We start from the raw sequence: 24,934 nt of genomic DNA, 5'->3' as shown, positions 1-24,934 counted from the left end.
CGAGCTCCTAGGAATGCAGCTTTGAAGGACTGCTCGTTTTTTTGATGTCTTCTCCCAAGTGGGAGAGAGACGCGTGGTCTTACTGCATTCAAAGCCAAACACCAAGTAACTCAGTTGATTGGTGCTATTTTATAGGTCATCTAAAAGGTCATTAAATGCAAAAACAAAGTCAACTTCTCATCTTATATTTGTCGTCGAGCTCCAAATGTTACCGGGAGATTCTGCATTACTTTCAAACACACAAAGGGCCAAGGCTGGGAAACGACCAATAGGAATTTATATAGGTTTGAAACACGTGACCAACGAATACTGTCCTATGAAAAAATACAATACTTGACACTACCATACACACAGTCCCATTTAGATTCATTCATGTGCTTTTTTTCCTCACCAAGTGATGACACTTAGTCAATTATTACTACTTGCAAACTTTACACACATCCCAGCAATTGTTCCAGATAGGCCTCAGAGGTCAGGATGACAGCACGAATACAATGCAAACAACACACTCGATTTCTTGTCATATCAAGGATATTAATGCACACACACACACACACTCAATACACTTCCTGTTAAAGGCTCAGGAAGTGAGTGTGGTGGTTTGTGTTCAAACTCAGTGTCACAAGTGTCGTGGGAGCATTGAGAAAATCTTCCGGTGAGTTCGATGTAACTAAGATTGCATTTATTTGTTTTTGTTTTCTGCATTGTACTCTTTTTGTAGTAATATTTTCGCAAAGTGTGTGCATGTTGTTATTATGCATTGCATTGATGGCGTGATAAAACAAACAAAAAAAAAATCACCACTGCTGCTGCTTTGATCGGACTGGCCTTGATCCGATCTTTCTGATCAACTCTGTTTCCATATCAATAGGGAGCCACGATGAATACATTGACTGAAAATCCCAGCGGGTTGTCCGGACACGTGAAGGAAGCGCAGCAGCGATCCAATCCGCCCACCTGCATTCCCGGATCCGCCTTGGATACTTTCGCCGACTATCTGGCCCGCGATGTCGTCGGCCAACTCTTGCGTGGCAAAAGCAGCCGACCGGGTGGCCAAGACCCAGTTGGTGCGCTCGCCCGACAACTGGCTGGAAGCATCATCACTTCCTCTCTTCAAACTTTGATATGAGAACGAACGCTTAGGCGCCACAGTTGTTTTCACAAAAGGTCAAACGGTCCACAAGATGGGAGCACCCTTTGGAAACTTTAACAGGAGGCCGAGCTGGCTGAGTACAGTTCCCCCCACAACCCCCATGTTCACACCTCCATTTCCGTTATCACCTACTCTCTCTCTTTCAAGGAGAAGAAATCATTTCGCGCCCCCCCCCCCTCCCCATGTTATTAACATTAAAGAAAACAAAATATAAATAAAAAGGAAAGATCAAACTTCAATAAAGAATACCTATTAATAACATTGTTTTTTAGTCTGTAACAGAACAAATTCCATGTGCATCACTTTGCCTGAAATTAAAAATGAATTATAATTTATTTAAACTCTAAATATTCTTGACCAACTGCCATTTTATGTTGGAAAAAATACAATAAAAATACTTTTTATCCCCTGCTCTGTGCGGTGTATGAGTGTTCCGTGCTCTCTCCACTTTAGAGCGGATACTCCTTTAATCTAGTACAGCCAAAGGAAAAGCATGTTCCCTGGTGTCCCCCCCTTGGTATCGCACCGCCTAGGGGGGCGCGCCCCACTCCTCTACACCAACAATTGCTCCTCAGGCGACTCTTCTCCGGACAATACCACTCTCATTGGACTGTGGGCGAGGGGAAGAAAAGCAAAGCAGCGAAAAATGGAAGGGTTCTACTACAGTTCCTGCATTTTCATACAAATACTTTTTCTAACTTTTTCTAATCTTGGCATTGCGAAGGTTCCCCGAGACATTTTTCTTCGATGAGCGACAGCTTCCCAAAGCCACCAGACTCTCAGTGACACAGAAATGGACATGTCAGTCAAGTTGACAGCTCATCTATCAAGGAATTCACTGTTCTCAGTACAAATTGCTCCATTTATTGAGTAAAGCCAAGCAGGTAGCATGGAATGATCACAAATGCTCATTTCGTGAAGAGAGTATCTGCTTGTGGTGGTTCATGTTATCCGTGTCTCGTGTTATCTCCAGCTGGGTTTGCGGACCTCGAGCGAACGCCGCGATTGGCCGGACTTGTCCGAGAAGCTTCCGTCACCTCTGTGGCTTTTAGAGGAGGCCGGGGAGTTGGGGTCTGTCGAGTCCAGAGGCTTCCCGACGGTTGACGACGTCTTGGAATTAGGAGGTGATCTCGCACTCGAAAGAGTCTTGACGCTTGCAGGTGCCCTGCCTTTCAAAGGGGGCCTGATGTTTGGTGGTGTGCTGATGCCTGGTGATGTCCTGGCACTCGAGGGAGCCCTGGCACTCGAGGGAGCCCTGGCACTCGAGGGAGCCCTGGCACACGCTGGTGCCCTGGCACTCGCTGGTGCCCTAGCACTCGCTGGGATCCTGGCACTCGCTGGTGCCCTAGCACTCGCTGGGATCCTGATTTCCGAAGTGGGCCTGATGTTTGGTGGCATGCTGATGCCTGCCGATGGCCTGATACTCTGTGTGCCAATGCTTGGAGGTCCCTTCTTACTCTGGGTCTTCTTGGGCGAGGACAAAGATGAGGAGGCGCGAGGGTGCGCGGCAGATGCGGAAGCTTTGGAGGATGCTTCAGAAGCACGTTTGGGGACATTCGCTGGTGGACAGCCGGCTTGCGTTTGTCTGAAAGAGGAAGAGGCGGTGTTTCGGGCGAAAGACGGGCCTGACGACAGGTTGGGAGGACGAGCAACAGGTGAGCCGTCGGCGGGAGGGCTGCGTTTAACGCCGAGCGATTGCAGCGTCGAGCGACATATCTTCTCTGCTGGCTTGCGAGCAGAAGGAACACGGCGTGCTGTTGAATCCTGGAGCTGGAGGCTGCCGCGTCGGGATGACTGAGCAAGAGAGGGCTTCTCTCCTCGTTTCTCTCTGCCTGTCCTGGAAATGGGCACTACTTTCCTCATGTTTTGATTTTCAGAGGTGGTGAGGGTGCGCACCATCTTGGATCGGATCCCGTTCGCGACAGTAGCAACGGCTTCCGACGAGCCAGACTTCTTGCGCTGGTCTGGCTGAGGAAAATCCGCGGGTGGGACGGAAAGCGCCGAGGAAGGCGGCGGTTGGTGGCTGACTGGCTCGGAATGGGTCGGAGCAGCAAAGGACGCCGGGTCTTGTTCTCCCGGTTGGTCTGTCTCGCACACGGCCGTCACGCACCACGTCACCGCCGCCTGCGCTGTCGTCGCCTCTTCGGAAGCTCGCGGCTCTACCGCACCCACGGTGGCGACATCGCGGCGGTAAGCAAAGGCACCGATCTCTCTGGAGGTCTTTGGCTCAGGGACCAGCGAACAGTTCTCCAGGAGCGCCACGATGTTCCCGCCGTCGTTAGCATCACCGTGGCCGTCTTCGGGAGGTGTTTTGCAGCGACGATGCGCCGGCTGTGTCACGGAGGCAACCGCGTGGTCTCGGCCGGTGCTGTCCAAGTCGGAGGCGATGTATGGAGTTGTCGGTGTCAACGGCGACGTGTTCCAGGTGGGCGAGGATGAGCTTTGCGTCGGCGAGTGACGAGCGTGTCCCGTACGCCGGCGAGAAGCGCGCCAGCTGCGCGACTTGGGGGAGAGGAGCTCCAGGAGCACGCTGGCCTCGTCATGCTCCGACGTGGCTGCCGAAAGATCTGTTTCACTACTGTAGTACGAGCTGATTGTGCCGCCCACCTGCCACAGCGCAAAGTGGTCGGTCAACTGATTTACAGCACGCTTTGGGATTTGGTGCGGTTGTACCTCCTCGCCGCCGGCCCACGAATGTCTCTTCTGCTCCTCCAGCACTTGCAAGCGATGGCGCCGAGACCGCTCCTTGGCTTCCCGCTCTTTGTTCTCCTTCAATCAGCCAACCAGCCATTCGTCAACAACAACGACAACCGCTTGAGTCATTCTGCGAGCATGATCGAGAAATATTGCTGCAGACATTTTTCGCCCTGTGCCAGCAGCCTACCTTGACAGCGCAGCTGAACTTGCAGCAGAAGCCCTGCAGGACAGCAAAGCTCTCATCCAGTCGGAAGGTGTCGGCGTCCTCGCAAAAGAAGTCCATCAGCTCGCCGGCCTCCTTGCTCAGCAGCTGGCGGCTGCCGCGCAACGAGCACAGCTCCGCTGTTGTGTCCTGAAACACGGTCAGAAGGAATTGTGGAATCCTCACCACAAAGTTTCAGGCAAGTCTCGAGCGACACTGCCAAAAATAGGGCAAGTCATGAAGATACTTGTCAGCGGTACCTGCAGGAAAACGGCCAGCTGCTGCAGGAGCTCACTGTCCTTTTGGACACTCTCCTCGAGAGCGCGCATGCGGCACGTCAGCCGCTGCAGTTCGGCGTCCAACGTCTCCAAAGAGACCCTTTGCAAAAGGGAAAAGTTCAGACACTAAAGTCCACCCCATGACCGAGAAGAGAAGACTGTCTAACCTTGAAGCGGCCTGAATATGACTCAACTTCACTGGGAAGTCCAATAACTTCTCCTCTGTTTTCTGGGCTTCCTGGGAAGATGAGTTTGATCCGTTAGGAGGACAACCAACAGTCACGTCACTGAAGGAAAGATGCGGAGGAAGAAGACGAGGACAAAGGAGAACTTGGCTTGTTTTTGTTTGCGACGACCCACCAGAGCCACAAAATGCAGCAGGTTCATTCCAGGTTTGTTGGCTTTGGTGTCCGCCAGAGACAGAAGCGACGAGAGTTTGAAACCCGCCGCGTTACCGCCGTAACCTCCCTGCAAGACACGCGTGCGTGACTTAATCACGCATGCAACAACGTTAACACGCTAAGGAGTGGCTCACAGCGTTAAGGATGTTCCCGGCCTGCAGCACCAAGTGGAGGACGGCGTGCAGCTCCTTGCAGCCCAGAACCTCTGCAGCGGAGAAAGGATTAGCACTCTCTCAAAATACATAGCGGGACGAGGAGCCGACGCTAATGGCTTTGGCCTCACCTTTGGTTGCAGAGCGAAGGACGTCAATGTGTGCCCCCATGGCTTGGCACATGCCAGGAATCTCCTCCTTGCCCAGCATGCACTCGATGCGCGTGGCGTAACTGCAGGCCGATCAGGACAGCGCGATGATGACGAGCCATCCGCTAGCGGCGACGCGGCGGGCGAAAGTTTAGCGGCTGACCTGGGGAGCTGAATGAGCAGGAAGACGAAGGAGTCGGCCAACGGCAGCTTTGATCCGTCGCCGCCGTACGCCTTCATCTTCTTCACCTTGCTCCAAACATAATTACGAATCACTCGCTAGCCACTCCACACACTTGCGCTTTTACGCACATGCAAAATGACCTCAGTTAGCGGAAAAGTGGACCATACCTCGTCCGCCTCTGGTAGAAGCTTCATCAGCTCTCGAAGAGGCTCCGCCCCGTAAGACTCACTGTTGCCATTGCGAATGTCGTTGACGATGGCCTGATTGGACCTGAACGAGAAGGACGAGCAATAGGGCTTTTGTGTGCGCTGCAGTGTTGAGTAAACACACTCAACAGCACGCAAACACAAATGTCACGTTTGACTCCGTGTTTTGTGTCTTGTCTTACTTGGAGCTTGACAAACATCTGTGACGTTTTCACCTTTTACTTTTCTGGATGATGCATTTCACCATGCTGTAATTGTTGCAATTATTTACAATGTTTTCCCTTAAAACTAATCACTAAAACACAATCATAATTTGTATATTTTGTTAGTTTTATACCTTTAAACAAAAGTCAACTCCATTTTTTTTTCATTACAATATTACGCTAATCCAAACACTGTATTCTGATTAATGTTGCACTTGTCAAATAGGAATTAAAGCGGGAGTCAACCCAACCATTTTTTTTTTTTTGTAGTAGCCTAAATAGTCGTGTGTTTTGATTAATAGTACGAATTTGAATGAAACAAGCAAAATCTGCCTGTTCTTTCAGGGGGCAGCAATCTTGCCACTTGCTATGGCCTGAAAATTACATCAGTTGCCAGGTTCGCTTTAAAGACGTGGTTAATTCATTTTAAAATAATAAATAACAGTGACATTTGATTCATTTATGGGATCACAATAGTAACAAAATAAAGATGTATTTTACTTTCTTTTTTTTTTTGCACACTGTCCTAAAATGCTCACGGACATGCAATGGTCGTGACGCCGTGTGTTTTACCCACAACACCCTGTGGGCATGAGGGCGCCTCTGTCGCTTTTTACCTCTTGAACTGTTTGAGGAAGATGGCCACGTTCATCCCTCGCTTGTTGTCCAAGATGGAGACCTGCGGACCGACATCGGAATGATCGTTGGCGACGTCGACACCAAGTTACATTGAATCGTCCTCGTTGCTGTGTTTGATCATTGTCGTCACAGAGGTGGAATTGAAGTGAATTGCTGACGGCACTGCCGTTGCCATAACTTTTTCTTATTGTCACTGTTGTGATCGTCACCGTCTTCATCATTACCAACCTGGTCCTTTGTGTCTCGCAGGGAGGAGCGGCCCCTCCCTCCCCTTGCAGGTGTGTCGCCGTCTCGTGTCTGACCAAAGAGTTCTTCTACCGTGTTGGCGTCTATCTGGTAGCGCTGCTGCGCCTGGCCCTGCGTCCACAGGTTGGTGCGCCCCCGCACCTGCCGGCCCGAACGAAACGTTGCCTTCACACGCAGCTGGACGAGGTGCGCTTCCTTCCTTACCTGCTCTTCCGGGATTGTCTTCCAGAAGAAACTCCTCACCCTCTTACTGAGCCTCAGGCCTCCTGTGGACGCTCCTAGAAAGGGAGTCGGCGGAGGGAGAGGCGGAGGTGGTGGAGGCGGCGGTGGCGGCGGCGGCGGCGGCATCGTGTCCGCCGTCTGGTTCTCACTGGCCGGCGAGACGCCGTCCATCATGCGCATCCCGGCGGCAGACGGACGGGAGCGGCGGTGAGGTCACGGTCGTGCATGATGGCCAATCATTTCGCTTCATACGGAATGGCACCTCCCAGCCCGAGTTTTTGACAGTCCATGTTCACACACGAGGAACTAGAAAAAATATAATAAAACCATTTAAAAAAACTCCTGCGGTTAAGCAGCCACTACCTGAAAACATCTCCACACAGGCCCAAAACCACAGCTTGCTGGATTTAAGCGTGTGTTTGTGTGTGGGTGCGTGCTCGTGTGTGTCTTTCACATTGATGTCATTTGAAAGTTCACGTGCGAGCTGACTTTGTGTACTTGTGAGTGAAACCTGCTGGTCTGGTTTTACTTGGCACCGCATGCAAGGAGCTCCCCCCCCCCCCCACCCCCAACAGCTCTTCCTCTTGCGGCGCTAATGTTAAGACGCAAAGCAAAACGATTTGAGCAAAAGACTGAATTGTTATTTTCTGACCGGTATAGCGATTTGGATTGAATTCACCTTTTTCTTCAAATTCAACTCAAGTGCACAATTCACTATGCACAGAAGAAAAACATGACAGAACAGGACATCAGACCATTAAAAACTTAAAACGCTAACCATGCACAGACACGAAAGAAGTCGTATGAGTGAGGCAATCTTCTTTAAAACGGTTCGATGAGCAAGACCTGCTGCTTGTTGGGATACCTGTACAAATATGTACTTTTGTATAAGTGAAAAAAGTGTTTGCACACCAAACATTTTAAATTGTGTACTAGTACATGTACCCTATATGTCAACATAAGTTCTGTAGTTTGATGAATTTATTGAGTTGAACCTTTTTGACTTGACCTAACTGGTCACGACAGTTTGAGCTCGGAGCAAAAAAAATAAATAAAAAGCAGTAAAAGGTGGGTGGCTCAAAAGTCATCAGAATATCCAATGGGCTTCAATCATCTATTTCGCGGCTGTTGCCCAGATGCCACGTGCTACCGTGGCAACCGCTCAAAACCGCCGCGCTAATGAAGCGACTCACCAACAACGGGGCTTTGTTTGTCTGATGCCGACATGACAGTCGCAGCATGTGTGGCGACGCCTTTTAATGGGGCGCCTCCTGGAGCTGATTCGAAACCCCGATGACACCATCCCATGCAAATTCCCAAACATAGAATAACCAGCCTTTCCGTTGACCTCATTATGAACCATCGATCCAAACAAACTTGGCTTCATGTTCCCACAGCACCCTCAGCACTGACCTGTATGGAGAGCCGAACCGGATCACCTGCCGCCGATTCTTTTGGCGGTTCTGACGCGCACGCGATGAACAAACGCAGCTGGGAGACCACAGAAGTAGAATCTGTTTGAAGAAAAATCCAGAGGGGGGAGGGGGGGTTGAGGAGAACGCTCGTTCAACAAGATTGCTCTGGTTCGTCAGAACACGGCGTCCACTTGCATTCACGTTGGGAACTTAACACCAGGCCGGAACATCAAATGTGCTTTACACTACAGGCGCTCGCACACCTCTGTAGACGCAACGCGAGCAAATATTGACACTACAAATCCATCTGACCTGTCACACTTCCACAAATGAGGGCTGACTCATACAAGGTGACAAATCATGTGGAAGTTTCTACAACATTTTCCACACCAGTGACAAGGTGTCGGATGTGAGGCGAGAAGCTCCATCACGTGCATGGTAAAAAGAAGCATGGGGCCTTGTTAACACCTTCAGCTGTTAAACTTGGGAATGGGTGAGAATTGGATAAAAAGTGTGCAGATGGGTGTGACATCACACGCCTAAAAATATGACAAGAAGCAGAAAGAGTGGAAAAAAAGCAAGCAAAGAACTTCTGCTGATGTTTTGGGGAACAAGATTTTAAAAGTAGGGTCAAATGCTTAAAAACACCCCAGCTCCCGCATTTTTCAACCAATAATAGTGTAGATAGTTGAGCAATTTGAACATGTCAAGAGATAGTACAGTACAATTACCACAGGTATATTAGTTTTCTCAAAAATTAAAAAAATTACAACTTTAAAGTTGTCTTGAAACAAGTGTATTCTGCATGATTGTATTACACGATAGCGCCCCTAGTAGGCCAAGGCAGGCACGACAGAAGGAGCAGCACAACGACTTAGACTACAGCATCAAATCATGACACGCAGACTGTATTTGATATTCTAGGGGGGGGGGGGGGGGGGTGCAGCTCGCCTGCTCGGAGTCAGGATGCTGAAGCAGGGGCCGAGTTTCCATGGCAACAAAGACAAATGTTTTCGCGCTGTACATTGGTCACAACAAGGAAATAAAAAGTCTCATGAGAACAACTATGTCGAACTCAGACTACCACCAAGTACATTTGGAAAATATCTGACTCACCAAAATGTGACAGATGTTTAGCGCAGGTGAGGCTCCTTGACGGACCACAACGCCTCAATAGTCAGTCGATTGTGGCGCTAGATAGCCTGGCCGCTAGTCTGCCACAAGTCACCACGACTGCAACACGAATAAAAAAACAACTCACCGAGTCTCCACACCGAGGAAATTAACTCTTTCCCGAGAAGCCGCCGGTGATTCTCAATTGCAGCGCGTGTGCGTCGGAAGCCGACCAAAGCGCATGCGTGACAACTGCGGCGTGCACGCGCAACACGTGTGACGTATTTCGAAACGAGCGCTTATGTGCGTACTCCGGTGTGTGCGGCAAAGATAAGACTTGCGCGTGCCCCACCCTTCAGCGGAAACAGCATTTTGCCAATACACACACGCGCGCACGAACACGCTCACACGCTGTACGCACGCACGCACGCAGGTGTGACGTGCCACATTTCTTATTTTTAAATTTGTTTGCGTTAGGGTGACCAGACGTCCTACTTTTGAGGGAAAAAAAAAAAGACCGGGGGATTTCATAAATCGTCCGGGATTTTTTTGGACTGCCTCAAATGTAATACATGGACAGTACATTGTCAATAGAATTGCCAATCCGTTCCATTTCACTCAATTCCAGGTTTTTCTGTATCGTTCGCAATTATGTTCACGCCCTTCTCCTCAAATCTAGTCACTTTGCAAAGAAGGAGGGTGGGGTGGCCGGTCTACACCGAGTGTAAATGCACGTTCACGGAGGAGTTGAATCAAAAAATTCCCGTGCTTCCGCCAGAGTCGTGATTCTTGCGAAGTTGAGTGCTTGACATGACTGGCAGGCACTTACATGTCTCTGGCAAATAAATAAAGGTGGCAACGCAAGAGCCCTTTTTTTTTTTCTTCAAATGCACCGATGGCCGTATATTTTTTGGTCTTTTTTTACTTAGTGTACATCTACAAAACTAAAAAATGTCAGTGTACACATGTTTTTGTTAGTGTAAATATGCAATTGCAATTGCTATACAGACACCATGTCATTTGTATCATAACATGACAGAAAATGACGCCCCGCCCCGTTGAAAGACCCCGCCCCCTTCATAAATGACCACGCCCCCTCCCAAAAAAAAAGGTGTCCTCGTTTTCAGAAATTAACCTACACTACTGTTCAAAAGTTTGGGGTCACAAAATTGTTTGGGTGACCCCAAACTTTTGAACGGTAGTGTATATATTTATTTAGATAATTATTTATAGATTATATATATAATCTTCTGTGTAAAAAATCTTATAATATATATGTATACTTATATTCATAGATTATATATAATCTTATACAAATATAAAATATAATTTATAATATTTAATTCATAATATTTTATTATAATAATATTTACACTACCGTTCAAAAGTTTGGGGTCACCCAAACAATTTTGTGACCCCAAACTTTTGAACGGTAGTGTATGTCGAAGCTGACGTTACACTGCAACCACCGACTAGAGGGCATCAAATACTTGAAATGCTGGAATTATTATCAATATCATGCAATATTGGTAGAAATAAATGTTGACACTTTTAGGACCAGCTGAAGTAGAAAGTAAAAGAGACCAACGATACATGTTCCAAGTCAACTTTAAAAGTTTCAAAAGACACAATAACATGGGTAAAAGTATTTACAAGTAGCGGTGCAAAATTCTCAAAGCTGTACTGTTTCCATGGGAATAAACCTGCAGGTTGGTTTGAACTCATTCTAAACAAGTACTTGCGGATTCAGTGAGGCAACCGTGTAATTAAAATGCACTTTTATAAAAATTAAAAAAACCAAAACAAGAAACAGACACATCCAAACGTGAAGTGTACAACCCTCTTCAAGATAGCAGTGTGCCAAAAGTCCCCTAATAACCTTCTGCATTCCATATAAGGCAGACGGCTGAACGAACGCATGCCTTCCATAATGTCTTCTAAACCACATTTTTCAGATTGCCTGAGAAAAAAAAAAGAGAAGGTAATTGGCTGTCATCCCCAACTAACAGACTGATTAAATAAAAATATCACTTGTCTCATTAATTGATTGATCAGTTTGAATTAATTTGTGACTTTATATCATTCATATCATACTTGAGCCCCAAAACATTTTCATCACCATCATCATCATATGTGGTTCACAAAAGCCAGCTGTCATGTGTGAGTTTCACTAACTCACTAAAACCAGTTCTGCTGATTTCCTCTTACGTACGTTTAATGGTGGCCACGACCTGGTCCAGATGTTTGGCGTCGTTACGGTCTGGTCGGCAGCTCGGACTGATTTCTAGGGAATAGTCAGGGCCGTACTCTGTAAAAAACTAACAAAAAGACCATAAGTGCTAATTTGGGGCATGAATAGATGGGAGAGGATGGCGATAGGTTGGAAAGTAGAAAATGAAACAATTTGAAGAGTATATCACTCTCATGGTTGGCGTTCCATCTGACTGCATTTGCCTCGGACAAGCTTTAGGTTACTTTTGCGTGTGTGACATAATACCTCGTGGTCAGGTATTTCGGAAGCGAGGGTCTTTCCCAGAAGCACTGCTGTGAGGTGGGTCCAGCAGCGGGCTGTGTTGGCCAGATTGTATCCCCCTGGTGGAAAACAATGACATTACTTTTAATAACTTTCTCATGTTGCCCAATATTCACATTAGGGGTTAACCATACATACAGTAACCATACATAATGCTATTGAGTTGATTAGTTACTAATGATTAGTATGATGGTAAAGAGTGAAACTTGGTTAAGTAATACAATTAATTAACACAGGGAACCACTCATCAAAAGTATAAATCACTGGTCATGTAAATATTGACTTTTTTTTTTTTAGGTTGCTCTACGACATATTTATGTGACCAAAGGCTGAATTGCTGCAAGGAAATAGCGCCCCCCTCTGGAGGACAAAGGCAACACTCACCCCCTCCCAGCAGCAGCGTCGGAAGGCGCCACTGCAGCACGTACTGCAGGCACTTGGCCACCCCCGGTGGCGTCATGTTAAACGAGCACATGGGATCGCCTGCCATGGTGTCGGCGCCCAGTTGCATCACCACGGCGTCCGGGTTGAAGTGAGCGCGCACGTCAGGCATGACGCTGCGACGGAGACAACGGCGTTAGCGCTCAAGCACTTTCCAGACTCACGACAGGAAGCTTCCATTCAACGTAGTTCCACGGCACCGAAGCGATCTTTTAATCTTCGACTTCATTGGCATGGCAGTGACTTGCCTGGAGAAGATCTGGTAATATCGGTCGTCTCGGATGCCGTCCTCCAGAGGAACGTTAACCGTATACCAGCGGCCTTTGCACAAGCCAATATTAGTGACATCACCCGTGCCTACACACACAAGCACAGAAAGTACACGGCTATAACAGAAATGTCACCTGAGCTGAATATCACTTACAAAAGGTAGCGACCTGGGAAGAACCCTGGAGAGAACTTGTGCAGGGACACCGTCATGACTTTGGACGTGAAGCTGAAGGCTTCCTCCACACCTGCGTGGTTAACAAAAAGGACAGGAAGTAAAACAAAAGGATCCAACTATTGCAAAGGTCCCGTGTACCGTCTCCGTGATGCAAGTCCACATCGACGTAAAGGACTCTGTCATATTTTTCCCTCAGCTTGAGGATTCCCAAGACGACGTCGTTGACGTAGCAGAAGCCCGACGCTTGGTCCCTGGAGGACAGGGAGGAAAGCGGATGAGAGGCAAGTGGTCACATCGAGCCCCGGAAGAGTGACGCTTACTTCTTCGCATGGTGCCACCCACCGGCCCAGTTGATGGCCACATCGCATGCCTGGTCCAGTAGGCACTTGGCGGCTGTGAGTGTAGCGCCCCCTACTGCTGCCGCATAGTCAAATATGCCCTCCGCTACTGGGCAGTCGTAACCTGGAGAAGGATGAATGGATTTTGTGGAGAAAGTGAGGTCGACAAGGTCCCAACTTGCTTCTCCATGTTTATTGACATCTTAAAATGTCTTTAAACCCACAATCACATCTATCAATCAAAATCTCAACTGGACTTGAATCTAATGCGACTAATTTATGTTGCTGAATCACACAACTGGAATTAGGCGACTTTGGACATTGTTGCTGAACAATTTAGATCAGGTTCTCACCCAGGCCGTAGTCAACCGAGTGCGGGTCATCGTTGTCTCCGTCCTGACTGATTTTGTGAAGATGCTCCAGGTAGAAGTCTGAGTGGAACTCAGCCATATCCTCTATGGTGGCCACACGAGGCTTCACAATGCTGGAGGGAAAACAGTAGGATCCAGCTGATGCCTTCCTAATTGCCCTCATGTCACTTACCTCATATGTTTCAGGAGTCCATAAGCTTCTATCAGTGAGTGGACCATACTCGCCTATAAAAAGGATGCAACTATTCTCAAACTGCATTACCAAATACTACACAATGCAAAGATCCAAACTCACCCGGTTCGGCACTTTGGATAAAGAATCGCAAGTTTCAATGTATTCCTGGCTAAAAATATATGCGACTAATCGTTTAGTGGCACCAGCGTCATCGGCGTCCCCTTCACAACTCATGTTGTGTGGAGAAAATCTACAAGGGCGATGAATAAATATCAAAAATAAAAACAGTCAAGAGCGAGCGGAAAGTAGGGCTCGCTTCTGGTGTTACACTGTAAACGTTCCCCCTGACAACTTGAAAAACATTTGTTTTATGTCTTCTTGTGACTAAAATAAACATATCAAAATTAATGCCAGTGTCTTTTTGGTCGTAACTTAATCACTAGAAAATTAAATTTTTAAATATTTGATGGGAAGAGTATACATGGCAAAATTCTGTCCCCGGTGGGACATTTTAGAAATGGGGACTCGATTGGGCAAATGGCCTGCAGCATGCTGGGACTGTTTGTAGTTTCTAACTTGATTGAATGAATCATTTTTTTTAGCTTAAAAACAGGAAAATATATCAATAAAATATAAAAGGGAAAAAAAGAAAACAGGACAATAACAAAACGTCCCAAGTAAATCATAAATAACTTAAACAACAACATATTTTTTACGACTTGTAATCTATTTCACATTAGAATTTTCACAATAAAGCCGATTTTTTTTTTAAAAAAATTGTATCTTCTGTTCAGGGTGCTGCTTATATTCGACATTTTGCCACAACCGATCGGGAGATCATTTCCTCTTTGTTTTGTCCTCGCATCGGTAGAGGGTGCGAAAGCTTTGGTGTCAGAAATGTCATCACAATGCCATCCTAGGTTTATTTTTCATGTACCCCTTATATCTGCAATTTATTTAATAACACCAAATAACAAGTAATAAACATCAAAGTTGAATAGTTTTAGTTTGAAAGTAAAACATGGCGCTCATTGTCGTGCATCTTACTTTGAAAGTTCAAACTAAATATCTATCTATCTATATATATCCGCTTTTCCCGGACCGCGAGCTTACTTTGGCTCCCCCAGCTGGCTCGCTGTTTGGTCCGAAGTTGACCGTCTTTGTCTCTTTCTGAGCAGCAATGACTTTAGTGCGGGACATTTAGCGAGTTTGTCAAGTGCTTCCAAGCGCGAGTCCCACACACGTTGTCGCCATGAGGAGCAGGAGCAACTCGGGCGTGAAACTGGACAACTATGCCCGGATCGTGCAGCAAACTATTCTCCAGCACCAAGTGAGTGTTTCAAACGGTGTAATATCACAGTAATAAACTTAAATAACAGCCACCTCCCCTCCCTCCATACATTGCCTCCACAAAAGGGAAGTACGCGCGGTTGCGCAATTCTTTTCACATTGTTAGTATTGACCTAAATGACGTAATTTGCCTCTTCACACATTCATCCATGAACCTGCACTGACAGGTGGTAAAAATGGAAAGGTTTGGCGCTAAACATCTGCTAAAACTGTAAGAAGAGCCCATCAGTCTCAGTATTTGCAGCCAGTGTTGAATGCTGAAGGAGTTTCTAAGTAAGCTGTCTTTCACACCCAACTCCGGCTTATTCAAAGGCAGATTTGTATTCATTTATTATTCTCAGTAGAATCCCCAAATGACAATTTGTGGCAGGCATGTTTCTCCCACACACATTTAAACGGGTAAAAACACACTTATTACAAAATATTTCTTAATGCCTGTACTCACTCATACAGTTCTCCAAATAAGATGCCATGCGTGCTTGCTTCGATTTGTGAAATGCTTGGCTGTCTTACAAATTAATTTTTTTACTCAAACACGTTGCAAAAAAAATATGTGGCACGCGCTCCACAGGACCCCGTCACGGGCCTTTTGCCCGGAAGCGGCGAGCAGCCGGACGCTTGGGTCCGAGACAACGTTTACAGCATCGTGTCCGTGTGGGCGCTGAGCCTGGCCTACAGGAAGAACGCCGACAGAGATGAAGACAAGGCTAAGGCCTACGAACTTGAGCAGGTTTGGAGTCAGAAATTATAAATACTTACTTCATTATTTTTTCAGCTATCAGTCCTGCGGTCGCTTGAGAGGAAAGTAGTCAGCGCTACGAGTTTTTTTTAGTCATAAGAGCTGTCAATTATCCAATGAACCTCAATTGCACAATACCGCCCCCCGGTGGCCAAGGCAAGCATACCGGAAGGAGCAGCACAATGAACATTAAAGAATGATGAAAAAAATTGTATGAATTCTATACATTGTATTTAATGACAATGATAGTCTATATTATAGGAAAGTAGAATGCTAATTACAGTGTTTTATCTAAAAAAATGTTTTGTATGGTTTTGTAGGTAAGCTAGAACGCATTAAAGGCATTTCCATTCATTCTAATGGGGAGTGATGATTTAAATGTTGTATCCCAAGGTACCACTGTACACTGTCAAAGTGGTCTCGTTAGTTTAGACAACAATGTCTCCAAAAAGAGGGAAAGCCAATTGTCTGTCATTACTGATTGTGTCCTTTGGTTTGTGCGTTTCTGCAGAGCGTGGTGAAGCTGATGAGAGGAGTGCTGCAGTGCATTATGCGCCAAGTGTGTGGCCCCCCTGCGTACAGGAAGCACCACGACATTTTCTGGTCCGCTCTGATCTTGCGTTGTCATTTTTTTCTCACTTGCAGTTGGATAAAATAGAGAAGTTCAAGTACAGCCGCAGCACGTCCGACTCGCTTCACGCCAAGTATAACACCAGGACTTGCGCCACCGTGGTCGGCGATGACCAGTGGGGCCATCTGCAGGTGGACGCCACCTCACTCTTTTTGCTGTTCCTGGCTCAGATGACAGCGTCCGGTACGAGCGCGATTCCTACCGTTTCAATGAAATGGACTCAAATAAGCTCTTTGAAATGTGCGCTTGTACAATGATGCAAAAATACGCCCCATTGAAACCATCTTCAGGTAGGTGTAGCATGCAGCTTTCCTCAAAAACAGTTAGGTTAATCCGCTAGCCAAGGTCATTCATTTCAAATTCAAGATTCAAGCTTTCATTTTTGCAGTTTTAGTCCGGCCGAGAGACCTTACAGTCAGTTTCTTGACGTTGTTCTCAAAGTTCCTCTGTCCTGAATTTCACAGTGAGACTTTCTGTGTCACTGAGGTTTGCTCATAATGATTTGGCATGAAGAGGACACATTGGGTAATATTAAAATTGGCTTTTATGTTATTATTACAATGCAACTAATAACAAATGTCGGTTTTCCGAGAGCTTACCTGACCCCGATACAGTTAGTGTGTTAGGGAATGATCACGTTTTTTTTTTTGTGTGCCAGGTCTTCATATCGTCTACACGCAAGATGAAGTGGACGTAGTGCAGAATCTCATGTTCTACATCGAAGCGGCTTACAAAGTGGCAGTGAGTGGTGTTTTTTTTTTTTAGGCTTTGTTGATTTGTATTCATTTTCGGAGTACTCACAGATTCTGTTAATGGCTGCTCGCAGGATTACGGGATGTGGGAAAGAGGGGACAAAACCAACCAGGGCATCACTGAGATCAACGCCAGCTCCATCGGCACGGCCAAGGTAGGTCATTGAAGATCGCCCGCCCGCACGTGGTGTCCGGTCGCTCTTGTGACCTTTTTGACGATCTTTAAATGACCTCCTTGCTAGAGAGCAACTAGGGACAGTCAGTCCACAGACTTTCACTGCAAAAAAAAATTCAAGTCAACACAATCAGAATTTCTGGTGATAAAGGTCGTAAGATTTTACTGACGTTGCAAAAGTTGACATATTGACGTGAAGGTTCTTGGGCTTGTGGCGATCGAGAGGGATCAGGTTCCCCATGTCTTCCAAGAATGGCTTCCCACTCTGAAATAACACACACACACACACACACACACAAATGCACGGTGGCTAAATTAAGATGCTAGGAATCCAGTTTCACAGTGGAATGTAATTATCATCAAAACATAGTAGCAAGCCATACATTTGTTATGACAAAATGTGCAGATTGATAGAACTTACAACTTTTAGTCTGACCAACCGATTGGGATCTCAAACAGCTGCTTCAATCAAGGAAATTGTGAGGACAAATTGGAAAAACAGTCCAAGTGTCACTTAGCACTTAGCATTTGAAATAAAATCACGCGTGTCATTCCTCGCTAACTTAAAACACAGCGAATTTTATCCACTTCCAGGCAGCTCTGGAGGCTCTGGACGAGCTGAACCTTTTTGGAGCCAAAGGTGGACCAGGATCGGTGGTCCACGCCCTTGCTGACGACATCCAGCACTGCCAGGTAGTGTTCATGTTAGATCAGTGGTCGGACTCCCTCTAGTGGTCAGGAAAAGAAGCACAGAATCATGCTCATCATGTTAAAGTGGTTACTTGCGTTTTTTATTTTATTCAGTTCAGAATGTTTATTAAGTTCAGTTTAAATGAATTGAACTTGTGGCAATTAATGTTTTTCAACCATTGTTCTTAATATTTCTTTAGGTAAAATTTACATACATCGAAGCACTAGACTTCTATGATGGTGCTAATTGGAGCGACTTTGACTTTCTCCTCGTCATTAGTCCATCCTGACCTCCATGCTCCCCAGAGCATCCGTGTCCAAAGAGGTGGATGCCGGCGTCCTGGCCATCATCTCCTATCCGGCCTTTGCCGTGGAGGACATGAACATAGTCAACATGACCAAGGAAGAGATTATCTCCAAGCTGCAGGTACTCACATCAGGAGCTCCCTTCTGGTTCAATTTTAAAAAAGAGTAGTCCGATACCTCCCTGCCTGCGTGTGTGCGTCCAGGGTCGCTACGGTTGCTGCAGGTTCCTCCGAGATGGACACAAAACTCCCAAAGAGGTCCAGAGCAGAGAAACAAAAGCTTAAGTAACACGTACGGAGTCGACACTTCTGATTGCCGCCGTCTTTTATTCCACCCTCAGGATCCCAACCGTCTGTATTACGAGTCGGCCGAACTCAAGTTGTTTGAGAACATCGAGTGCGAGTGGCCTCTCTTCTGGACGTACCTCATCCTGGATGGAATTTTCATCAACAGCCCCGAGCAGGTACAACAGAACCTCGCCTCAGGAATTTGCGTTACCAAGCAACGCTCACTTGTCGAGAGCTTTATCTGCTCTGTGGATCTCTCCCAAAAAGTTCATTTGTGCTGCACGCAGGTGCAAGAGTACCAGGACGCTCTGGAGAGCATCTTGATCAAGCGAAAGGACGGAATACGACTATTGCCCGAGCTCTACAGTGTCCCGCCGGATAAGGTCCACCCTTTGACACGCTCCAGTCTGCCGCTTTTGTTTTTCATGTTGTTTGTTGTCAAACAGGTGGAGGAGGAGTATGTCAATCCTCACACAGTGGAGAGGGTTCCCATGGGGAAGTGCCCCCTCAAGTGGGGACAATCTCTTTACATCCTAGGAAAACTTTTATCTGAGGTCAGTGTGGCTTTATTTCGCCCCCAATCATGATGTTGCCATTATGTCGACTTCCTCCAATCGTCCCTCCCCCGCAGGGTTTTCTTGCGCCCGGAGAGATCGACCCTCTAAACCGTCGCTTCTCCACCATCCCCAAGCCCGACGTGGTGGTGCAAGGTCAGCACACTCTAATGCGCTGGGCCGGTTCAGCTTGACAGCTGATAGTCACGCCGGCCCTCTGCCGGCAGTGTCCATCCTGGCCGAGACGGAGGAGATCAAACAGCTACTGTTGAAGGAGGGCATTAAGGTGGAGACGGTGGCCGACATCCACCCCATCCACGTGCAGCCTTCCAGAGTGCTCAGCCACATCTACGCCCGACTTGGTACCCCCGCAACGGTCCGTCCGACGACATCGAGAGCGGTCGGTGTCTCAACGGCGCTGTGCTTCAGGTCGCAACCCCAGACTGGGTTTGACGGGACGACCCTACAGGAGGATCGGAGTGCTGGGGACCTCCAAGTTCTACATCATCAGGAACACCATCTTCTCATTCACGCCTCAGGCGAGTGCCCAATGGAGCAAAGAAATCCTCCAAAAAGTCCACGTAAAATACTAAATGCCTGCTTTCCTGGTGTTCCGTGAAATCCTGAAAAAGTTCTTTCTTCATCGTTCCATAGTTTCTGGACCACCAGCAGTTCTACCTTGCCCTGGACAACAAAATGATCGTGGAGATGCTGAGAACGGAAATTTCCTATCTGTCGTCCAGATGGAGGATGACAGGGAGACCCACCGTCACGTTCCCCGTTTCGCAGACGATGCTGAGTGAGCGCACGGATACGCTGCCACATTTTGTCTTCCGCGCTTATCAGTTCTAAGGTTGATCCTCCAACGCCTTACAGCCGAAGACCACAGCAACTTGGACCCTGCTGTGCTGGGAACCCTGAAGAAACTACAAGACGGCTACTACGGCGGAGCAAGGTCAAGCTGCCGCCGCCGCGCCGGGTGCATCTCCTCACACGTTGTGACGCTTCCTCCCCCTCCCATGCCCGCTCCAGGATCCAGACGGGAAAGCTGTCGGAATTCTTGACCACTTCGTGTTTCGCTCACCTCAGCTTCTTGGATGGTAAGGGCTCGTCGGGCAGCACGGAGCACCGTGCCGAGGACGAGTTTGCTGATGCCAACGGCGAGGGATACGTGCATGAGTTGGGCTGTGACGACGGTAAGCAAACGGCAGAGGGGACAGAGGAGTGATGGATGACGGGTCGCCTCTTTGTCCTTCCACCGGATCCCTTCCGGTCCTTTGTGATATATCCATCCATATGTCAATCAAACAGCACCCGGACCCCATCCCCTCTCGCCACCTCAAGACGATGTCTTCTTCATGACAGCATCGCTTCTCTTTGCTTTCGGGGTGGGCTAGCTGAAGGCTTCTCAAACTGACAACATTTATGATGAAAAGATCTCTTGACAAAACGTATATACAGGAACTGGCGCATTCATTTTAAAAGTCATGTCAAGCAAATTTGGCTATCCCCATTTGATATTATGACTACCTTGGAGAAATTTGATTAGAAGAATTTAGTTATTTTTAAAAGTGGGCAACATTTTAATTTCATTTAGGGGGTACAGTTTGAGAAACCCTTGTCTGGTGTATGTATGCTTGACATCTACTTTGGAAACTGGCCTGCGGACTTTCTGCTTGGAATTGCTTACACTCCTTTTTCTTTTTCCGCCATCGGCCCAAAACGTGCACGTTAGTGTGTGAATGTCGCCGACATTGTGTCAGTGCTTCAGCGTTGATTAGCAACAGTTGCTAGATATTTCCGTAAAACAACAAACCGCAGCGTTAGTGTCAACGACGACTCCCCCCTCCCATAGAGGCTGACGACCTCGCTCAGTACCTGGACCACCTTCTGGCCCATGCCGCCCCCAAGAAGACCAAAGCGGAGGTCGGAGGACTGGGCAAGTTCAAGGCGGCCGCCACCAAAACGAAAGAGATGGTGAGCCTGATGAACAAAGCTCAGGGACTCAACGTGCAAGGTAGGCAGAGCTGCACAACTTGTCATGCTCAGAGAAAACCATCGTCACCCACCCACTTCCTCGCTGCCCCATAACTTTCTAGAAGTCAACATGTACCTGCCCAATAAGCTGTTCCGCTCACATCAGACGTCCCTCAACCTGAACCTTCCGGAATCTCCCACACCTTCACCACTGGTTCAGGTCCAGGAAGTGACGGTCTCACCTCTGAGCGGCGTCCCGCGGGATGCCAGTGGAGCCGTGGATTACCACGCTCTGGCACGCCTCCTGAAAGACACGAGAAATCTGCAGGACCAAGCCGACATCCTCTACATTCTGTTCAAGGACAAGTGAGCTTTGCATCAAACACCACTGCCTTGAGTTACGTGCGGTCCAATTCACCAGTTTCCAGCAGTTAGCAGATGTCCGCCTTTGCGGCTACGAGACCATGACAAGCCACGCGTCGCGACTAGTCTACAAAAACACGTGACAGAATCTATAATGACGCAGGCGTATCGGGCGTGCCGCTACTGGCTGTCGTTTTAAAGCTTGTATCCAACGCAGGGGCATGGACTGGGACACCGGTCTGCACGGCAAAGGCCCGACAGTGAGGTCGTTGCTCAGCGAACTGTACGAGAAGGCTGGCGAGCTGAAGCACTGGGGGCTCATCAGGATGATCTCCGGCATGCTGAGGAAGAAGGTGGAGGAGCTGGACTCGGTACGTTTTGGCTTTGGGATTCCCACAAATCGGTCCAATTATGGTGACTTATTTTGGGTTGGACTCCCCCGTCCATCCAGGCCTGCTCTGATTTGCTGGCCCACCAAAAGCACCTGACGGTGGGTCTGCCCCCGGAGCCCCGAGAGAAAACTATCACGGCCCCCATCCCCCTGGACCAGCTGGCGTCCATTATTGATAAGGCCAGCGACAACAACATCAGCGTGGCTATTCTTACCCAGGTGAGTATGCAGACCCCCCCCCCCCCTCCCACCACCCGCCCTTGTTCACCGTGGGGCTCCTCCCCCTTCAGGAGATCATGGTGTACTTGGCCATGAGCATCAGGACGCAGCCCAACCTGTTCAGCGAGATGTTTCGTCTCCGCATCGGGCTCATCATCCAGGTCATGGCCACGGAGCTGGCCCAGTCGCTCAACTGCTCCGGTACCGCTCTTTACAGTTTGGCCTTTTGACCTAAAGCAAAATCACGCTTTCCTACGCGCACACAAACATTCAAATAGAGTACCAATGTCAACCCACCTGTTGAGCTTTCCATTTGCATTTAGGGGAGGAGGCCACCGAAAGCCTGATGAGTCTGAGCCCCTCGGAGCTGAAGAACCTCCTGCACCACATCCTGAGCGGAAAAGAGTTTGGCGTGGAACGTAGCGGTGAGCCCGCCCGTCACCTCGGCTTCAGCTCCGGCGCGGTCGCCTCACTCTCACCGCGTTTGTCGTCATGCAGTGCGAGGCGTTGACAGCGGCGTCAGTCCGGCCATCTCTATCCATCACCTTGGCAACGTGGGCGCCACCAAGAGCGAGCGGGCGGGAATCAGCAAGCTCAAGAGCGACATGAAAATGGTAGGAAGGGAACCTCCGTTAGCATTTCCCGCTTGGTACTTTTCTACAGTTGGCTTGCGGTGTGTGGGTGAAATAATCATCTGTGATTCACAAAATTCAGCATGTTGGTAATGACTTCAAAAACAGATTCAGGACATCTTCTCATTCCTCAAGTTGCCAGACTCTGAAACTCCCTCGCCACCTCGTCCTGTCCGGTCAACCTTTTTCAGCCTTCCCACTTGTTTTCTTTGCAGCTGGAGCACAGGATGTCTTTGAGGGGCCCCAGTCAGGTGATGATGTCGCTACGCTTGGGTGCTAATTTTCAGAGAAAGGGCTCTGTCTAATAATTCCCATCATGGAAATGATTGCACTTGCGTTCCTGATTTGAGGTTTTAATTAGCGCAATTCCTGGACTTTGGTGGTGTTTCCCTCGCTTCCTTGTGATGGCCACGGATGGGGAGAAGCATGTCATTTGTTGTTTTTGTTGCAGGCGGATCGCAGAGTGTCTTTGACAGACGCAGTCAAGGTGACCCCGTTGTGCCAGGAGCGCATACGAGCTGAGACGCTTCATGGGCCAAAGTTTTGGGATACATTCCACTGGCAGAAAAATTAAAAATGTGCTCGTGTGAAGTCGCGAGACTAAGAGTTCCCCATTGAGACGTTCATGAATCGTCCCAAGATTTTGGTCCGTGTTCTGTTGGTGTAAAGTTTGAGGCCCTAAAATGTCTTTCCTCCCTCTTAGCCGGAGCAGAGCTCAACATCCGCTCGCAAGGTGATCATCGCTCAGCCGCCGTCGCCATTTATTTATTGCTTGCTAGCTAGCTTGCTTGCGTATACTCCAATTTGCTCTCCTAGCCATTATGGTAGCGTGAATGTGTTGATTGGCGTTGTGGGTTTTACTGTTCTTCCTACATCTTTTCATCAGAACCTTCGATCTCAGTCACTGGACATCACCAACGTCCAGTCAGGGGTAAAAATTGTTGTCTCGTTGTTAGCTGCGACAGAAAACTTTTTTTTTTGGTCACGTTGAGTTGGCTCCTTCCTTTCTTACTTACCCGCTTGCTTGCTTCTTCCGCTTCAGAGCTACCAACTTCCTTCCATCGAGTCACTTGACATTCCTGTGAGCGCCTCGGTCGCCAAGGATACAAAACACGGGCAATGGCTGCGCAGGAGGCGCCTGGACGGATCACTCAACCGCGTCCCGGTCGGCTTCTACCAGAAAGTTTGGAAGATTTTGCAGAAAGTGAGTTGCTAAAATTTCAGAGTCAAAACTTTCAGACTTGCTTGATTTGCCGGGACTTTGTTGTCTCCCCCACATTGTCTTGCAGTGTCACGGGCTGTCCATTGAGGGCTACGTCCTCCCATCTTCCACCACCAGAGAGGTGAGTCTGTCGAGGCGGAAGGGTCAGATGTCAGAAGTCATGCGGTCGGAGGCTGACATTTTATATGCAGGAAAGCACTCATGATAGGGATGCTGTGAACGATCCCCAGATGACACCCGGTGAGATCAAGTTCTCGCTCCACGTGGAGACGGTGCTGAACCGCGTCCCGCAGCCAGAGTACCGCCAGTTGCTGGTGGAGGCCATCTTGGTGCTCACCATGCTGTCTGACGTGGACATCCCTAGTATCGGCTCTATCGTCCACGCCGAGAAGATTGTGCAGCTCGCTAATGATATGTTCTGCAAAGATCAGGTGGGAAGGGCGGCGGCTATATTCTCGCTCACCCTGCAACCCCCCCCCCCTCTCACTTCGCTTTGGCTGTCATCCCTCCAGAGAGACCTGGGCGCAGAGGAGCACATGCTGGAGCGGGACGCAGCCACCGGCGTATGCAAGCTGCTGTACGATAGCGCCCCCAGCGGGCGATTTGGAAGCATGACCTACCTGACCAAGGCGGTGGCCGTGTACGTGCAGGACTTCCTACCTGGTGGCTCGTGTACCGTCCAGTGACTGGGAGGTGCATTTCAAAGTTTATTTATTTCAGTGTTCTTCAAAAAAGCAAATTAAGTGCCTTCAAGGAAATATATTGTGTGTGGGTGTCTTTCCCCCCTAAAAATTGACAACACTAATATCATAATAAAAATGTCCTTAGGTCAAAGCTCACAGCACATTTAAACAATTTTGCTAAATGCATGGCTGTGTGTACAGCATGCTTTCATAATGCATGACAGAAAAAATGAACGTTGATGTTCATTTCCTGTTTTCATGTTGCAGTAAGACTGTCAAGTTGATTTCATCTCATAGTTGGCGTTTAATGTTGTTGAAAAGCAATAAAATGAAGATTATGACCATTTGAGCATTTCTTACCTTAACACGTCTTGATTAGAGAAACTGGCGTTAGCTTGTG

General features: G+C 48.0%; 3 protein-coding genes and 2 long non-coding RNA genes across 12 annotated transcripts; 2 read left to right on the top strand and 3 right to left on the bottom strand.

The window, feature by feature from the left end:
• Position 1: 1 nt before the first annotated feature.
• LOC133165242 (uncharacterized) lies at positions 2–1,564 on the top strand. Its single transcript, XR_009717544.1, has 2 exons — positions 2–655; positions 872–1,564. It is a non-coding gene; the product is annotated as an uncharacterized LOC133165242 (long non-coding RNA).
• A 430-nt stretch (positions 1,565–1,994) lies between these two features.
• Positions 1,995–9,573, bottom strand: LOC133163723 (FH2 domain-containing protein 1-like). 4 transcript variants are annotated; one of them, XM_061293921.1, is made up of 15 exons: positions 9,264–9,573; positions 8,146–8,246; positions 6,715–7,038; positions 6,493–6,651; positions 6,243–6,304; positions 5,384–5,486; positions 5,196–5,281; positions 5,015–5,115; positions 4,866–4,936; positions 4,691–4,798; positions 4,498–4,568; positions 4,313–4,430; positions 4,038–4,202; positions 3,827–3,922; positions 1,995–3,760 (listed from the first exon to the last, which is right to left on the bottom strand). In XM_061293921.1, exons 3-15 carry the CDS (start codon positions 6,910–6,912, stop codon positions 2,117–2,119), a joined length of 2,982 nt encoding a protein of 993 aa, XP_061149905.1. In that variant the 5' UTR covers positions 6,913–7,038; positions 8,146–8,246; positions 9,264–9,573; the 3' UTR covers positions 1,995–2,116. The 4 variants fall into 4 exon arrangements, with proteins under 4 accessions (XP_061149905.1, XP_061149911.1, XP_061149920.1 ...); XM_061293927.1 differs by having other exon boundaries at positions 9,409–9,573; XM_061293936.1 differs by lacking the exon at positions 8,146–8,246 and having other exon boundaries at positions 9,409–9,573.
• Positions 9,574–10,852: 1,279 nt separating this feature from the next.
• hdac8 (histone deacetylase 8) lies at positions 10,853–13,914 on the bottom strand. Its single transcript, XM_061272674.1, has 11 exons — positions 13,684–13,914; positions 13,561–13,613; positions 13,371–13,501; positions 13,000–13,141; positions 12,818–12,930; positions 12,672–12,749; positions 12,483–12,591; positions 12,178–12,350; positions 11,758–11,852; positions 11,473–11,578; positions 10,853–11,220 (listed from the first exon to the last, which is right to left on the bottom strand). The coding sequence occupies exons 1-11, from the start codon at positions 13,795–13,797 to the stop codon at positions 11,198–11,200; spliced, it is 1,137 nt and encodes a 378-aa protein (XP_061128658.1). The 5' UTR covers positions 13,798–13,914; the 3' UTR covers positions 10,853–11,197.
• Positions 13,915–14,636: 722 nt separating this feature from the next.
• phka1a (phosphorylase kinase, alpha 1a (muscle)) lies at positions 14,637–24,875 on the top strand. Of its 5 annotated transcripts, none has more exons than XM_061272637.1 (33): positions 14,637–14,893; positions 15,485–15,643; positions 16,164–16,211; positions 16,298–16,466; positions 16,942–17,024; positions 17,110–17,190; positions 17,805–17,903; positions 18,181–18,327; positions 18,410–18,463; positions 18,547–18,669; positions 18,781–18,876; positions 18,940–19,047; positions 19,125–19,203; positions 19,275–19,409; positions 19,477–19,586; positions 19,702–19,846; positions 19,924–20,002; positions 20,080–20,147; positions 20,903–21,064; positions 21,147–21,390; positions 21,605–21,758; positions 21,839–21,997; positions 22,069–22,198; positions 22,321–22,422; positions 22,496–22,611; positions 22,845–22,880; positions 23,081–23,116; positions 23,333–23,362; positions 23,516–23,560; positions 23,672–23,833; positions 23,919–23,972; positions 24,082–24,282; positions 24,364–24,875. In XM_061272637.1, exons 1-33 carry the CDS (start codon positions 14,816–14,818, stop codon positions 24,535–24,537), a joined length of 3,666 nt encoding a protein of 1,221 aa, XP_061128621.1. In that variant the 5' UTR covers positions 14,637–14,815; the 3' UTR covers positions 24,538–24,875. The 5 variants fall into 5 exon arrangements, with proteins under 5 accessions (XP_061128621.1, XP_061128596.1, XP_061128603.1 ...); XM_061272612.1 differs by having other exon boundaries at positions 20,080–20,243; XM_061272619.1 differs by lacking the exon at positions 22,845–22,880 and having other exon boundaries at positions 20,080–20,243.
• Positions 15,216–18,185, bottom strand: LOC133150258 (uncharacterized). Its single transcript, XR_009713745.1, has 4 exons — positions 17,632–18,185; positions 17,381–17,475; positions 17,085–17,312; positions 15,216–16,481 (listed from the first exon to the last, which is right to left on the bottom strand). It is a non-coding gene; the product is annotated as an uncharacterized LOC133150258 (long non-coding RNA).
• Positions 24,876–24,934: the final 59 nt, after the last annotated feature.

The sequence above is a fragment of the Syngnathus typhle genome, linkage group LG1 (genome assembly GCF_033458585.1).
Source record: "Syngnathus typhle isolate RoL2023-S1 ecotype Sweden linkage group LG1, RoL_Styp_1.0, whole genome shotgun sequence".
NCBI classification, from domain to species: domain Eukaryota; kingdom Metazoa; phylum Chordata; class Actinopteri; order Syngnathiformes; family Syngnathidae; genus Syngnathus; species Syngnathus typhle.
Note: the sequence above shows the minus strand (reverse complement) of the source record. Positions and strands in the feature narration are given on the sequence as shown.

Bases quoted from the DNA above. Each gene is read 5' to 3' on its own strand.
- hdac8 (XM_061272674.1), bottom strand. From the start codon at position 13,797: ATGAGTTGTGAAGGGGACGCCGATGACGCTGGTGCCACTAAACGATTA. The intron at 13,142-13,370 runs GTGAGAACCTGA...ATCCTTCTCCAG, and splicing joins CTCGGTTGACTACGGCCTGG to GTTACGACTGCCCAGTAGCG. The intron at 11,853-12,177 runs GTGAGTGTTGCC...GTTTTCCACCAG, and splicing joins GACGCTGCTGCTGGGAGGGG to GGGGATACAATCTGGCCAAC.
- LOC133163723 (XM_061293921.1), bottom strand. From the start codon at position 6,912: ATGCGCATGATGGACGGCGTCTCGCCGGCCAGTGAGAACCAGACGGCG. The intron at 5,487-6,242 runs GTAAAAAGCGAC...CTTCTCGTTCAG, and splicing joins TTCCTCAAACAGTTCAAGAG to GTCCAATCAGGCCATCGTCA. The intron at 4,203-4,312 runs GTACCGCTGACA...ACCGTGTTTCAG, and splicing joins AGCTGGCCGTTTTCCTGCAG to GACACAACAGCGGAGCTGTG.
- phka1a (XM_061272612.1), top strand. From the start codon at position 14,816: ATGAGGAGCAGGAGCAACTCGGGCGTGAAACTGGACAACTATGCCCGG. The intron at 17,191-17,804 runs GTAGGTCATTGA...ATCCACTTCCAG, and splicing joins GCTCCATCGGCACGGCCAAG to GCAGCTCTGGAGGCTCTGGA. The intron at 22,423-22,495 runs GTGAGCCCGCCC...GTCGTCATGCAG, and splicing joins GTTTGGCGTGGAACGTAGCG to TGCGAGGCGTTGACAGCGGC.